Source organism: Cololabis saira, chromosome 4, assembly GCF_033807715.1.
Source record: "Cololabis saira isolate AMF1-May2022 chromosome 4, fColSai1.1, whole genome shotgun sequence".
Lineage (NCBI taxonomy): Eukaryota > Metazoa > Chordata > Actinopteri > Beloniformes > Belonidae > Cololabis > Cololabis saira.
Window position 1 is genome coordinate 4,832,869 of NC_084590.1, and position 14,263 is coordinate 4,847,131.

Below are 14,263 nucleotides of genomic sequence, written 5' to 3' on the forward strand. Positions count from 1 at the left end.
ATTCTGGATTCATTACAAATCAACTGAAATATTGCAAGCCTTTTATTATTTTTATAGTGCTGATTATGGCTTACAGTTTAAGATTAAGATTCCCAGAATATTCTAATTTCTTGAGATAGGATATTTGAGTTTTCTTAAACTGTAAGACATGATCAGCAATATTAAAATAATAAAAGGCTTGCAATATTTCAGTTGATTTGTAATAAATCCAGAATGTATGACATTTTTGCATTACAGAAAATAAAGAACTTTATCACAATATTCTAATTTTCTGAGACAGTCCTGTAGAGTATCCTCATGAATTATTTCTCCCGGTTAGTATTGAATTGTGTGCAGATTTAATAACATTATTACAGGTGTTATTTGTCCTGCACTAAAAGCCTGACATGTTCTCAGTATACTTGAATAGTCTTCAGTCTGTCTTTATTTTTCTGTTTTCAGGACCAGCCCTCCCTACTGTTGTGCTGACCTGTATTCTTTACGGACAGGGGAGATGGTTAAATCCATTCAGTTCAAGACCCCCATCTATGATCTCCACTGCAACAAACAGTAGGTGCTACCGATCTGAAGGAAAGGCTTGCCAGACAGTCAGGGGTTCATTGCGTTTTAACCGTGTTTTTGCTTCTCACAGTACTCTCGTGGTGAGCCTGCAAGAGAAAATTGCTGCATTTGACAGCTGCACCTTCACCAAGAAGTTCTTTGTTACAAGTAAGGTTTTAAACATCTGCCTTTTTAATGCCCATGCATAGAAATACTCTGCAAACCACACACTCACTGCTATCAGGAAAATGAAATCCTCCAGGTTTATTTTGTTGTTAAGCGTGCATTGCAGAAAATACCCCCATCAAAAACCTGTCCGTCATGCTCAGAGGTGATTCATACGGAAGAGTATTAGGGCCAGGCAGGAGAAAAAATATTTGAGAGGGGAAGATTTTTTTTATTGTGCACTTCGAGAAAAAAGTTGAAATTTCGAGAAAAAAGTTGAAATGTCGAGAAAAAAAGTCGAAATGTCGAGATTAATGTTGAAGTACAATTTCGAGAAAAAAGTCGAAATGTCGAGAATAATGTTGAAATACAATTTCAAGAATAAAGTCAAAATTTCGCCTTTTTTGTCAACATTTCAACTTTATTCACGAAATTTTGAATTTTTTCTCAACATTTCGACTTTTTTCTCCTCAACATTTCGACTTTTTTCTCGACATTGTGCTTCAACATTATTCTCAACATTTCGACTTTTTTCTCATCATTTGACTTGTTTCTCAACATTTCGACTTTTTTCTCAAAATTGTATTTCAACATTAATCCCGACATTTCGACTTTTTTCTCGAAGTGCACAATAAAAACAAATCTTCCCCTCTCAAATATTTTTTCTCCTGCATGGCCCTTATACTCTTCCGTAGCTCTATCTGAGTCTAACATGTTGTTCAACACAAGGTATCAATGTTTAACATAAACTAAGGAATATTTTACTTGAGGTGATTAAGCAACAACATCCATAACTTCATATTAGACAGTCACTTTAGGTCACACAACTTTTGGTGAATGGTGATTACAAGATTTCAATTCCCAGAGTTCACTAAGTGCATGCATCAGCTCATTTCTTCATACCTGTAAGAGCTGAAGAAATCAAATCTTATCAACATCAAAAATGAATTCAATTTCATATTTAACTACCTCATTTCAGATTATTTTATGTTTTTGTGTATATTCTCCTGCCACTTTCTTCGCCACACCTGGTATACTTTGCAGAAATGCAGCTAGAAAATGTTGTGGTTAAGTTAGCGGCGTTTTCAAAAGCCTAGTTATGCCCCTTTTCCTCTGAGTGGTTTGGTGCGGTCTGGCTCGGGTTAGAACAGTCCAGCCAATACAGGTGACTGGTTCCATTGCAAGTGGGACCGCAACGGGGAATGCATGGTTCCGACCTAATGCCTAGCGTAGGGTCATGCTCAATTGGGAGCAGTTTAAGATTAAGATTCCCAGAATATTGTAATTTTTTGAGATAGGATATTTGAGTTTTCTTAAGCTGTAAGCCATGATCAGCAATATTAAAATAATAAAAGGCTTGTAATATTTCAGTTGATTTGTAATGAATCCAGAATGTATGACACTTTTTTTTTTTGTAATTGCATTACAGAAAATCACAATATTCAAATTTTCTGAGACAGTCCTGTATGTCCACGTGCACAAGCAAAATGACAAGAGCAACATGCTGCATGGATGTGGCAGAGTTACAAGCCTTTTCCAGGACCAATTGGAAGGAAACACTTTCAAAAGAAATGGCTTGATCATAGCTAGCCACAAATGAATGTAGTTAAATTAAACAAAACATTCTTACAGTCTGATCATACAGAAATGGGACGGTGTCGTGTTTAGTTTATGCTTTTTTAATCAGTCCTCACTGTAACAGACATGTGCTCAAACAGTGACTACAATCAGCCACCAAAGATGGAGTCCTCCTTGTATAACTGTTTACAACTCAGCTTGTACATCCTCTCTCCGTACCTTCAGCGTCTGCTCTGAGAGCTTGTGAAAGAAGGACCACAGTGTATTACAAGGCCATTTCTGTCCACTTAAGTCATTGACTGGAGTAAACTGACCTTACTGGCTGGCTTTAATGTGTCTCCTTCTTGTCTGCCTGGCTTCCCTATCAGTGTCTGAGCAACAGGAAACCAAACATGCTCAATAGTTATTAATTGTTTCTGAACGAAGGGGCCTCCTTTTCATAACATTGTTTGGTCTATTTGGCTCATAACAACAGTAAACAGAGAGTCCTGTGATGTTGGACAATCTGCTTTGGATAAGCTGTTCTGCCACCGCAAGCTCGCGTCTTCTCCGGGGATATGACGGTGCATATGTCATGTTTTTAAAAGCACTTAGCATTTAGTCCGTGTTTATATCCTTGCTCACGGCACACTTGTATTGATGTGATGTGTGCCGTGTGCTGGGCCTTACTCAACACCAGTGACACTGTGTTCTCTGTGAACATGTTCTTTCTTTCCTTCTTTCTTTCACTAATGTCCATCTTCATTAAATGTACCTGGGGCAAAATGTTTCTGGTCCAAATTGTTTCGGTGATTCATGTTCCTCCCTCCTTCAGACCCCTTCCATGTACAGTAGTTCTTCTAGAACAGGGGTCGGCAACCCAAAATGTTTTAGAGCCATATTGGACCAAAAACACAAAAAACAAATATGTCTGGAGCCGCAAAAAAGGAAAAGTCTTGTATAAGCCTTAGAATGAAGACAACACATGTTGCATGTAGCTATATTAGTTATAACTGGGGGAAGATTTTTTTTTTCATTATGCACTTCGAGAAAAAAGTCAAATGTCGAGAAAAAAAGTCAAAATGTCAAGATTAATGTTGAAATACAATCTTGAGAAAAAAGTTGAAATGTCGAGAAAAAAGTCGAAATGTCGAGATTATTGTTGAAGTACAATCTCGAGAAAAAAGTTTAAATGTTGAGAAAAAAGTCTAAATGTCGAGAAAAAAGTCTAAATTTTAGAAAAATGTCGAAATGTCGAGATTAAAAAGGAAAGCAAAAAAGGAAAAGAGAAAAAAGAGAAAAGGAAAAAAAAGTAAAAAGAAGAAAAAAAGAAAAAGAAAAAGAGCCGCGGGTTGCCGAGCCCTGGTCTAGGCCGTGCTAGAGCACATCTACTACTACAGGAAGGTTTTTGGCTGTAAAGCTTCCTGAAGGGCCGGCCCTGGTACTGGAGACACGTGAACTGGTGAACGATCCAGCTCCTGAAAAACTACCCAGAACCCCCTGGTAATGGAAACACACCTTTACACTACTGACCTGGCGGTTGACGCAAACAATAACGCAAAAGTATAAATGCCAGCAATTGGAGCTATGACTGTGTGTGTTGCTGCTACGTAGAAGCATAAATCAGGTGTTCCAGCCGGCCTACCAGACCTGCTTATTCCACACATTTGCAACATGGCGTTGCCCAGTTTGAGGAAAAAGAGACCTCAAAAGCACTTTTTAGACAACCTTTTTTTGAGAGGTTATCCAAATCAATCGCAATCAGCTTGCCGGCCGGGTCTGCACCCTGCAGTATGGAAATGACCCATTCATTTGAATCAGTTGTGTTGAAGCAAGGGAACATCTAAAGCATGCAGGCCAGCAGCCTTCGACCTCTGGAATGGAAAAGCACCGCCATGGAGGGTGGTTTCATGTGCACATGGCACCATATCATGTATCCATCGTGATTCACCTCTGAGTTTTGGCATACTTATACACAGTATCAATTCCCTGCAAGTCCTTCAATGGCTTCTCAAAGACATGGGAAGGACCGTTGCATCAGCTTTTATTAACGACTGCACCCGTCATAAGCCTTTGTTTCGTGTGTGTCTGCACCAGAATGATCATTTTGACCTACTCTGGGCCTTAATTAATGTTTTGCTGGTCTACTTTTGCAATTAAAAGTGTTTCCAAATCCCTGTGAGTGAAGAGGGATGATGGCATCAGGGCACTGATCCAAAATCTTTCTTTCGTGCGTATTTACATGGATCATCTAAACAAAGAAATATCTAAGCTAGTCTAACAAACAATCATGATGGAGGTGCTACAGGAAAAGGTACACCCAATGCTAGACTGACTTGAAAAAGCTTCTTCAAATCCACACCCCTAATGGTGCTTTTCCACTAGTACCTACTCAGCCCGACTCCACTCACCTTGCCCTCGTTTCTTTTCGATACCCAGATCAGAAGTAGGAGGTTGGAGCAAAGCTGCTGTGACGTATTTGATTGTGTGATCTAAACGTATATCATCTAAGATGATATATGTGCTGCTGGGTTCAATATCAAGTTAAAAAATGAGAGTAAGAGAAGCTTCAAGCGGCAACACTTTTTCTTTTTTGTTAGTTTGTCTCTGTGCTGCTGAAAAGTCAGCTGGAGCCGTGAGCAGCTATGAAGAGACAGAGCTCCTGGTAGATCTGGTCGTTCCTTATCTCCGTCTAGATCCCTTTTTAATTCTCTCCTCAGTCACCAGGTTTATGAACATCTGCACCTCAGAGTTGGATCAGAAACAGACTTCTGCTGCCATTGCCTGTCGAATAAAATGAAGAAGCTGCGAGTCGCTCTTTCTCTGATTTCCTCCTCCTGACTCAGACGTCTGACTCCAACCCCCCGACCAATCGGTGGCCTGTAGTGTGATGATGTCAGATACAGCTGACTCAGCAGCTTAGAACCTCGGCAGAATAGATACAGAGAAGTATCTACTCGGCACGTTAGACCCCTGGTGGAAAAGCGTAAAACTGGAGGCGAGTTGGGTACTAGTGGAAAAGCGCCATAAGAGCTCTGGGGTTTGATATTCTGCACATGTTCCAGCTATAATGCCATTGAGATAGATTTAGTTCATGTGTACACCTGGACTTCATACTGTATTGAAGCTTCTTATGTGGTTGCTGACTTGCAACTGCTAAATGCTAAACAACTAAATGTAATCAACTTCATGCCATGCAGATATTTCTTCATTTGCTTCATAAGTCCTCATAAAATCATTGTCATAAGGGTTTCTCAGGGTTCAAGTATCAAAGGCCAAAAGCCTGTTTTTTTTGTTTTTTTTTTAAACCTCCCAATCAAGCACGTCTCCTCCCCACATTCAACCTGTCACATGCACTTTTTTCTCACAGCCAGGGCTCTCATTACGGTGGCCGAGACCCGCCATTGCTGCAAATAAAAGTTACGCTGCAAACAGAAACATACGGAGCCCCTAAAGGGACACAGATTTTTTTTTTTTAATAATGATTTTTCCGTGCGCGCGTGAAACCTTTAAGTGAGCACATAAAGTTGTTTAATTGCAAGCAAAGTGGTAATGTTCTTATAATGGAGTCCCAGGTTAAAATATAGCTCAGCTCAATCCTGTAATGTCATTTCCATTCATAAACAGAGCAGGAGCAACTGGTTGGTCTCCTGTTCCAGCAAAACTCCCATGTACTTGTTTTTACGTGCTCACGTAGAACAACTTTTAGGCGCTCACTTATAAGTTTTGCGAGAGCGCGTGAAACTTTTTAGTGAGTGCATAAACGTTTTTCGTGCTCACGTAAACAACTTTACGTGCTCACTTAAAGGTTTCACGCGCGCGCGTAAAACTCATTATATACAAAAAATAAAATCCGTGTCCCTTTATGGGCTCCGTAGAAACAAACGCCGCTGCAAATAAAAGAAACGCTGCAAACAAAAAGAAACGCCGCTGCAAATAAAAGAAACGCTGCAAATATAAAGAAACGCTGCTGCAAATAAAAGAAACGCTGTAAATATAAAGAAACCCGGCTGCAAATAAAATAAAAAAACAACGCAAATAAAAAAGCCACAACGGAAGTGAATTACCGGGGACTATTTTTGCCGGAGCACCGGTGTTGCACATTAAAAATTACACGTAGCGACGTTGAACACTAACCTTTTCACTCGTTGTTCTTCTTATTCCTCGCTTTTCTTATTTCTTCCTTTTCACTTACGTCCTCTTCGTCTTCTTCTTCTCCTCTCACGTAAAAAACACCGGCGCATCAGCAAAAATAGTCCCCAGTAATTCACTTCCGTTGTGGCTTTTTTATTTGCGTTGTTTTTTTTTTATTTGCAAAGCGTTTATTTTATTTGCAGCAGCGTTTCTTTTTATTTGCAGCGTTTCTTTAATTTTCAGCAATGGCGGGTCTCGGCCACCGTATCTCATCAGCCATAGACGTAAAACATCAAACCTGGTGCTGTAACTCAGTGGTCTCCAACCCCCGGGCCGCGGCCCGGTACCGGGCCGTGGGTCATCTGGTACCAGGCCGCACAGAAAGAAGAAATCATTTCTGTAGCATCCCCTGTAGTGGGGTTGGATGCATATGTAATTTTTCTCAGTCATTTAAAATTGGTGTTAAAGTTTGGTTTTCACTTCCAAGTTGAAGTTTAGGGTCTATAGAACAATTTGAGTCCGAGTGTCAAACACGCCAGATAAAAGATGGCCTCTAGGGGGCGCCGTAAAATATGTAAACTGCAACAACTTTTGATTAGATTAACCAAATTTAACATATGAGGTATGTATGGATTCAGAATTAAAAGGAGAAACTGGTATACTAAGCATTTGGCGACCAGATTAAAAATAAATACACTTTTAGCCCAAACTATTAAATGTCGTCCAGATGCTTGCTTGGAAGACACTCCTTTTGAGATGTAGATCCAGAGCATCCATTGTCGGGGGGATTCTTTCAACATCCCTCGTCTTCTGTGAGAATAGCCTCATTCGAAGAAGATCAACATCATTGTCCTCATTTGATTCACTTGAGTACAGCCTACAGACAAAGTTTATTGCAACTTCTTTTAGCCTTGGAGAGGTTTGGAATGGAGTCTCAACGATAGTTGCGAACTCCGCTGTCAAGTGTGGAACTTCATGCATCAATTTGCAGAAGGATCGCTTACCCCTGAACATGAAAGATGTGCTGTCTGATCCAGTGAATGCGTGGAAGAGAGCCATGGCTTTACATGTTTCTGTGCCCAGTTTTGTGGCAAGAGTGTTCAGGTAAATCATTCTTGATGTCTTTCCAGTTTTGAAGCAAATCCAGATTTCTGCAGTTGCATTCAAAGCCTTGATATGATGGAAATTACACGGCACGATTAGGACAACATCTGTGTCTCCAGTATAGACCATCCCAACTGATGCTGTTTGGAGGGCATGGAGAAGATGCACTAGGACACGAGAGTCAGCTTCCTCTTGGTTGCAGCGATCCATTGGAGGACTGTTTCCAACATGGTGGACGCAATCATCTGCTGTTATGAAGACATCTTTGTCATCTGGGAACTGTCCATTTGTTACAACCACAGTTGACAGGAATGAAAACAGTTCTGTCTATTATCTCCATTTGCCAGAAATGCCTGCCAATCTCTTGGGACTTTGGCAGTGCCAGAGATGCGTTGTCGGGTGCCTGATCCTCGTTTTTCTCTTGTTCCTCCTTTGATTGTCAAAGCACGATACTGGTCCCAGACGATGTCCACTCGTGTTGATTTTTTCAAGTCACGTTGAACTCTTGGGCAGAAGACCTTGTTGAAGTAGGACTCTAACCCTAACCCTAACCCTAACCCTAACTCTACCATAACCTTATTTTTGAAAAATCACAGTATTATCTATATGGATGAAAACAGTAAAATAATTAAGAAGTGCAACAATAACAAAAGGCCTGCAATTTGGGTGCTTCATATCACGTCTGCTATATGCAGCCATATTTGTGTATGGGTATCCTAGCTATCTTTATGCTATAGGGATATTCTGAACAAAAATCTTAAATCCAGTTGAGTCATTACACAGCATTTATTTACAATAACTTTAAAAATCATGTTTCATAGCAACTTTGAGGACATTCCCAGACTTCTTCAAAAAAAGCACAATATTGCTTGTGTCCATTTAATATATTGGGCTAAAAGTGTATTTATTTTTAATCTGGTCACCAAATGCTTAGTATACCAGTTTCTCCTTTTAATTCTGAATCCATACATACCTCATATGTTAAAATTGGATAATCTAATCAAAAGTTGTAGCAGTTTACGTATTTTACGGCGCCCCCTAGAGGCCATTTTTTATCTATGTGTTTGACACTCGGACTCAAATTGTTCTACAGACCCTAAACTTCAACTTGGAAGTGAAAACCAAACTTTAACACCAATTTTAAATGACTGAGCCTTAAACGACCCCACTACTGATGATGGATGACTCTCAAACTGATGGTTCACAATGTTTTTATTCCTTGGATGTAAATACACTGCAAACACACCGTAAGAGCTATAAAGGAATAAAATAAAATAGAGTTAGTCTTTCTACATTCATATAAGTTTCATTTAACTTAAATACAGACCGACACAGCTGCTGCTCGGCTACCGTTAACCACAATACATGAGTAACCATGGCAACCAAACTCAATCTGGACATAAATACGGCATAACATTAGCAAAGAAAACAAATCCTCATCAGCAGGTGTTTTTTGTGTCAGTTAGGCTCCACTTTAGCATTCCTGACACTAGTTTAGTCTTTCAGACACACTTTCTACTGCCGTTAAACTTTTACCGTTAAAGTCCGAAGTTTTTAATGTTATTTATAATGTTTATAAGGTCTCAGCGAGACGCCTTCAAAATAAAAGCACTTAATATCGGTCTCCTTAATAAATAATAAATAAAATATAAGCCTGGCTTTAAATAACGTTAATGAGGCATAAAAACATAAAAATGCCTTTATAGAAAATACTCATATTAAAAGGTAATTCACAATTTCCATTAATTTTTTTTATTTTTTCGAAAATTATTTATTATTATTATTGATTATTATTATTACTATAGAGAAAATACCACAGTTTTTAATGCCGATCTTGTCATTTTATTTAGTTTTTATCAGCTACACCTTTAGATTGGGCCGTGAAAATATTGTCAGACATTAAACCGGTCCGGTTCAGAAAAGGTTGGGGACCAATGCTGTAACTCACCTCTGTAACCATCTCTCCCTTCTGATCAGCCCCTTCCCCACCAGAGCACTAGATTAGCGTCTGCCTCCACGTCATGAGCCCCCTGAACTAAATTACTGTCAAGCATCCGTTTCCCCCACACGTTGCGCACTTATATCAGCTAAGTGTTTTTGTGCGTTTATGCATGTTTGTGCGTGACAAGCACTCACGTTCTCAAACACGGTGGGTGGATCTTTTTATTGGATCAGCATAATGCTAATCCAGACAAACCATCTCTATATCTGCCTCCATTTAATAAGATTCATGACTAAATCATTTCTTATCTCGTAAGCATATGGCAGTCTTTCTTTTTTCTCCCAGCGCAAGTGAGAGGCGACACTTTGAGCTCGGCCGGTGGTTCTAACAGCACGATTACTGGGGACTGAAACTCTGGCCAGGGTTTTAAAACAGTGTTTGTCCACCATTTTTATATGTTGGTCTGTCGTTGGGTGAACGCCTTGGCATCAAATCTTCATTACGACACACACACACACACACACACACACACACACACACACACACACACACACACACACACACACACACACACACACACACACACACACACACACACACACACACACACACACACACACACACACACACACACACACACACACACACACACACACACACACACACACACACACACACACACACTCAACACACATGCCAAGATACATCAACTTCATTCCACTCCCGTTTATCTTCCAAAACAAGAGACCCCCTGCAAACACATTAATGGTTGAAGATAATTGGATATTCTACAAGAGGATATGTGTTCCCTCCTCTTTGGCACTTTTGATCATGAAGTAATTTATCAAGATGTCTATTAAGTAGTATTCATGTTATTTATATGGCTTAGGCTATTTACACCCGGGTGCAAGTACTGATGCATAGGCTTTTTACACCCTGCTACCAATATCAATGTCTGCTATTGCACCCATGTAGTATTACATTTATTATTATATATATATAAAAAAATCAGCTCAACAGTGATTGACAGGTATTCACACCAATTTTGATAAACTTCATTTAATCTCTTCAAAATATCTTACAATGACATAAGAGCAAAAATTGTTCATACAAAAGTGTGAGAGCAGACGTTTGCCTGGCTCTATTGTTTGACATGAGCTGCGTCCGACATCCCACCATTCCACCCTACTGAGTAGCAAAAACAGTATGTTATTAGTGCGTCCGAAACATTAGTACGTACTCAATAGTATGTACTATCCATACTCATTCTGGAGAAATTTATGAGTATGGATCGATGGACACTAGCTGAGCAGAAACTTCCCACAATGCAATGCAGTGGTGTTTGGTTGCTAAGTGATACGTATATGTCATAAGTATAATATTAAGTATAATAATATTATTATATAATATTAATATTATAATGTTGGTAATATTATATATTATATATATTATATATTGTCATCTTGTTTGGGCCAGGATAAATGGGAAAGAGCGGAGCAGTGCTGCTACTGCTGCTGTTACCATGGTAACAGCTGCTACTGCTGCTGTGACAGGAGTTGTTACCATGGTAACAACTCCCCCTCCCAACGGCAGGAAGTGACGTGTGCGTGTGGCTCTGAGTAGTACGGCCCAATTAATGAATACTATTGATATTTACTCAAAAGTCTGCCAAACTAAAGTATACTTTTTGAGTATACAGGACTGTCTCAGAAAATTAGAATATTATGATAAAGTTCTTTATTTTCTGTAATGCAATTAAAAAAACAAAAATGTCATACATTCTGGATTCATTACAAATCAACTGAAATATTGCAAGCCTTTTATTATTTTAATATTGCTGATTATGGCTTACAGTTTAAGATTAAGATTCCCAGAATATTCTAATTTTTTGAGATAGGATATTTGAGTTTTCTTAAGCTGTAAGCCATGATCAGCAATATTAAAATAATAAAAGGCTTGCAATATTTCAGTTGATTTGTAATGAATCCAGAATGTATGACATTTTTGTTTTTGTTTTGTTTGTTTTTGCATTACAGAAAATGACAATATTCTAATTTTCTGAGACAGTCCTGTACTGTTTAGTATGGCATTTCGGACGGACCGATGGTTCCAACTTTAGAGCGGTGCACATGCGCATGGGCAACGCATTTGTTTTCATATGTCAACAGGGTGTGAATAGCTCAGCTGGTGGGGGCTGATATTTGTACCCTGGTTCAAACAGTCACTCCGTATTCATATTGATGTTGATCTGGTCTCTAATGATCTCCCCGTTGGTGTTTCCAGGCTGCTATCCCAGTCCCGGGCCCTGCCTCAATCCCATCGCTCTGGGAAGCCGCTGGCTGGCCTACGCCGAGAACAAGGTGCTCTGCAAACGCACACGCATTCATCTAATACGGACACAGAAGTAGCTTATCTCAGAGAAGTGACATTAAAAAAAAAGCTATTTCTGCTTCTGTAATCTTTCTATTTGTCTGAATAAACAACTCATTCCAAGAAGAGTCCACTAGAGATGATAACATGTTGAAAATCAACAGATGTGCAGGCATTTTCTGTTTGATGGGATTGTTAAGTATTTACAAAAAGCAGAATGTTCTGCAATACATTTAATGTCTAACTGTATTTCGGTGCTGGCTCACTCAAGTAATTGACAGATGGGACTCTGTTTGTGTGGCTGCCTAAGGATTTCCAGAAATACCACAATCTAACGTTTTGAACAGCGTGTGTAATCAGGGCCAGAGCTCAAGTGATGCTCCACAGATATTGCTTTTCATTGTGCAGCCTTTTTTTGAAATATTTCATTTTATTGTACATTTTTCTGTGAACAGATTCATCTTAAAAAGATGGGAAAGTGGTACTTTTTAATGTCTGGATCTGATCTGATCTGATTGATTTCTCCTCATTTTTCTTTTTTTTTTTTTTACTTCTATTAGAGTCTGAGCTGCATCTCAGAATATGAGTCCTTGGTTAGCATTTAAATGTTAATGTTCTCAACATTACAATTGTGGGGAAATAAACCAAATCAACAGACGTCACATTTGTAAACGTTGCCAAGAAAAAGCCTTTTCTCTCTAAAAGAACATGGAAACTCAAAGTTTCATCTCAGGCAGACGCCCGTGACCCTGCAGAGGATAAAACCTGGATGGATGGATGGATGGATGGATGGATGGAGGGATGGATGGATGGAGGGATGGATGGATGGAGGGAGGGATGGATGGAGGGAGGGATGGATGGAGGGAGGGATAGTCTTGTTTAGCACTGTAAGCGGTTGTACAATACAGCAGTATTCACCATCCACACACACATTTCTACTGGTCTATAGAGATCCATATCTATATATTATTATCTATACATGGAGTCAGTGTTCCACACATGGCACTTTTACACTAGTACCTACTCTAAAGTCAGCTGGAGCGGTGAGCAGCTATGAAGAGACAGAGCTCCTGGTAGATCTGGTCGTTCCTTATCTCCGTCTAGATCCCTTTTTAATTCTCTCCTCAGCACCAGGTTTATGAACATCTGACCCTCAGAGTTGGATCATGAAACAGACTTTTGGGACGAACTTGTTTTTGGCTTTGCGCACTCTGTGTCTCTGGTTGTGGAATCAAGACACCTGTTTGGTTTGCTAAGTGTAGCTGCGTGAAAAGCTTTCTATTTGACATGACTGCATGTGCTATCTTTCTCTCCCTGTTTCTTCTTGCAGTTGATCAGATGTCATCAGTCTCGCGGCGGGGCTTGTGGTGACAACGCACAGTCTTACACGGCTACAGTGATCAACGCTGCTAAAGTAAGTGACAATAAACACACAAACCTACCTACGAAAGCCCAGCTTTACCAACATCTCTTTCCCTGAGTCTACTCTTGAATATTTAGAGGCTGATTTAAATATTTGATGATAGAAAAATCTGAGCTTCAAAAAAAAAAGGGAAGAAAAAGCATAAGGTGTTGTGGTGTGTTTAAAAGCCGGAGTGGTAATGGTCGCCGGGCAGAACAATCATCTGCTGGTTTCTACTCTCCTAACTCTCTTACGGCCATATCCTTATCCTGTTCAGAGTCAAACCTTGATACATTAGAAAAACATCTGGCAATACAAAATAAGTGCTGAAGATAAACATCCCAGTCAGTCGGTTTGAAAAATGGGATCATCGGACGGTGGCTTATCACACATAATTCATTTTGTAAAAGGTCTGGTAAAACATATCTTAAAATCCCTAATATAAACATGCCAGAAAGACTCCCATTGTTAAAATAAATACTCTTAGCAGCATAATGTATCAATGTTTTCCTTGAAAGCAACACATACGCAACATGTTTTTTTTTTATTGAAACAAAACACTGGAGCCACCGGTGCATCTCCTGGTCTGAAAGTGTCACGCTCATAGCCGTTCACTTTCACACTCCACTCCGGTTCACTCAGACTGGGAACAGCGTGAGACACAGGCAACCACTGCAAACTCAACAGCCCTGAGAGAGTTGGGCTGGAAGAATATTGTGAGAATAACAGCACTACAAACACACACTCAGAGCCGGGGATTTTGTTGGAGGCAATGCGGAACCTCTATGGCAGCGGTCAGCAACCCAAAATGTTTATGAGCCATATTGGACCAAAAACACAAAAAACAAATATGTCTGGAGCCTTAGTCTTGTATAAGCCTTAGAATGAAGGCAACACATTATCTATATTAGTTAGAACTGGGGGAAGATTTTTTTTTTTCATTATGCACTTTGAGAAAAAAGTCGAAATGTTGAGAAAAAAGTTTAAATGTCGAGAAAAAAGTCGAAATGTCAAAATATCGAGTATATCTGTTAGAATTCTAATTCTTT

The 14,263-nt window shown here is 39.5% G+C and overlaps 1 protein-coding gene across 4 annotated transcripts in view; it reads left to right on the forward strand.

Moving 5' to 3' along the window:
- The window catches only part of bcas3 (BCAS3 microtubule associated cell migration factor), a 515,318-nt gene that overhangs the window by 63,741 nt on the left and 437,314 nt on the right, over positions 1-14,263 (forward strand). For all 4 annotated transcript variants that reach the window (XM_061718687.1, XM_061718690.1, XM_061718688.1 and 1 more), the window contains 4 exons: positions 442-549; positions 632-708; positions 11,726-11,802; positions 13,143-13,226. In XM_061718687.1, coding sequence (XP_061574671.1) covers positions 442-549; positions 632-708; positions 11,726-11,802; positions 13,143-13,226 — 346 coding nt within the window. The remainder of the gene's footprint in view (positions 1-441; positions 550-631; positions 709-11,725; positions 11,803-13,142; positions 13,227-14,263) is intronic.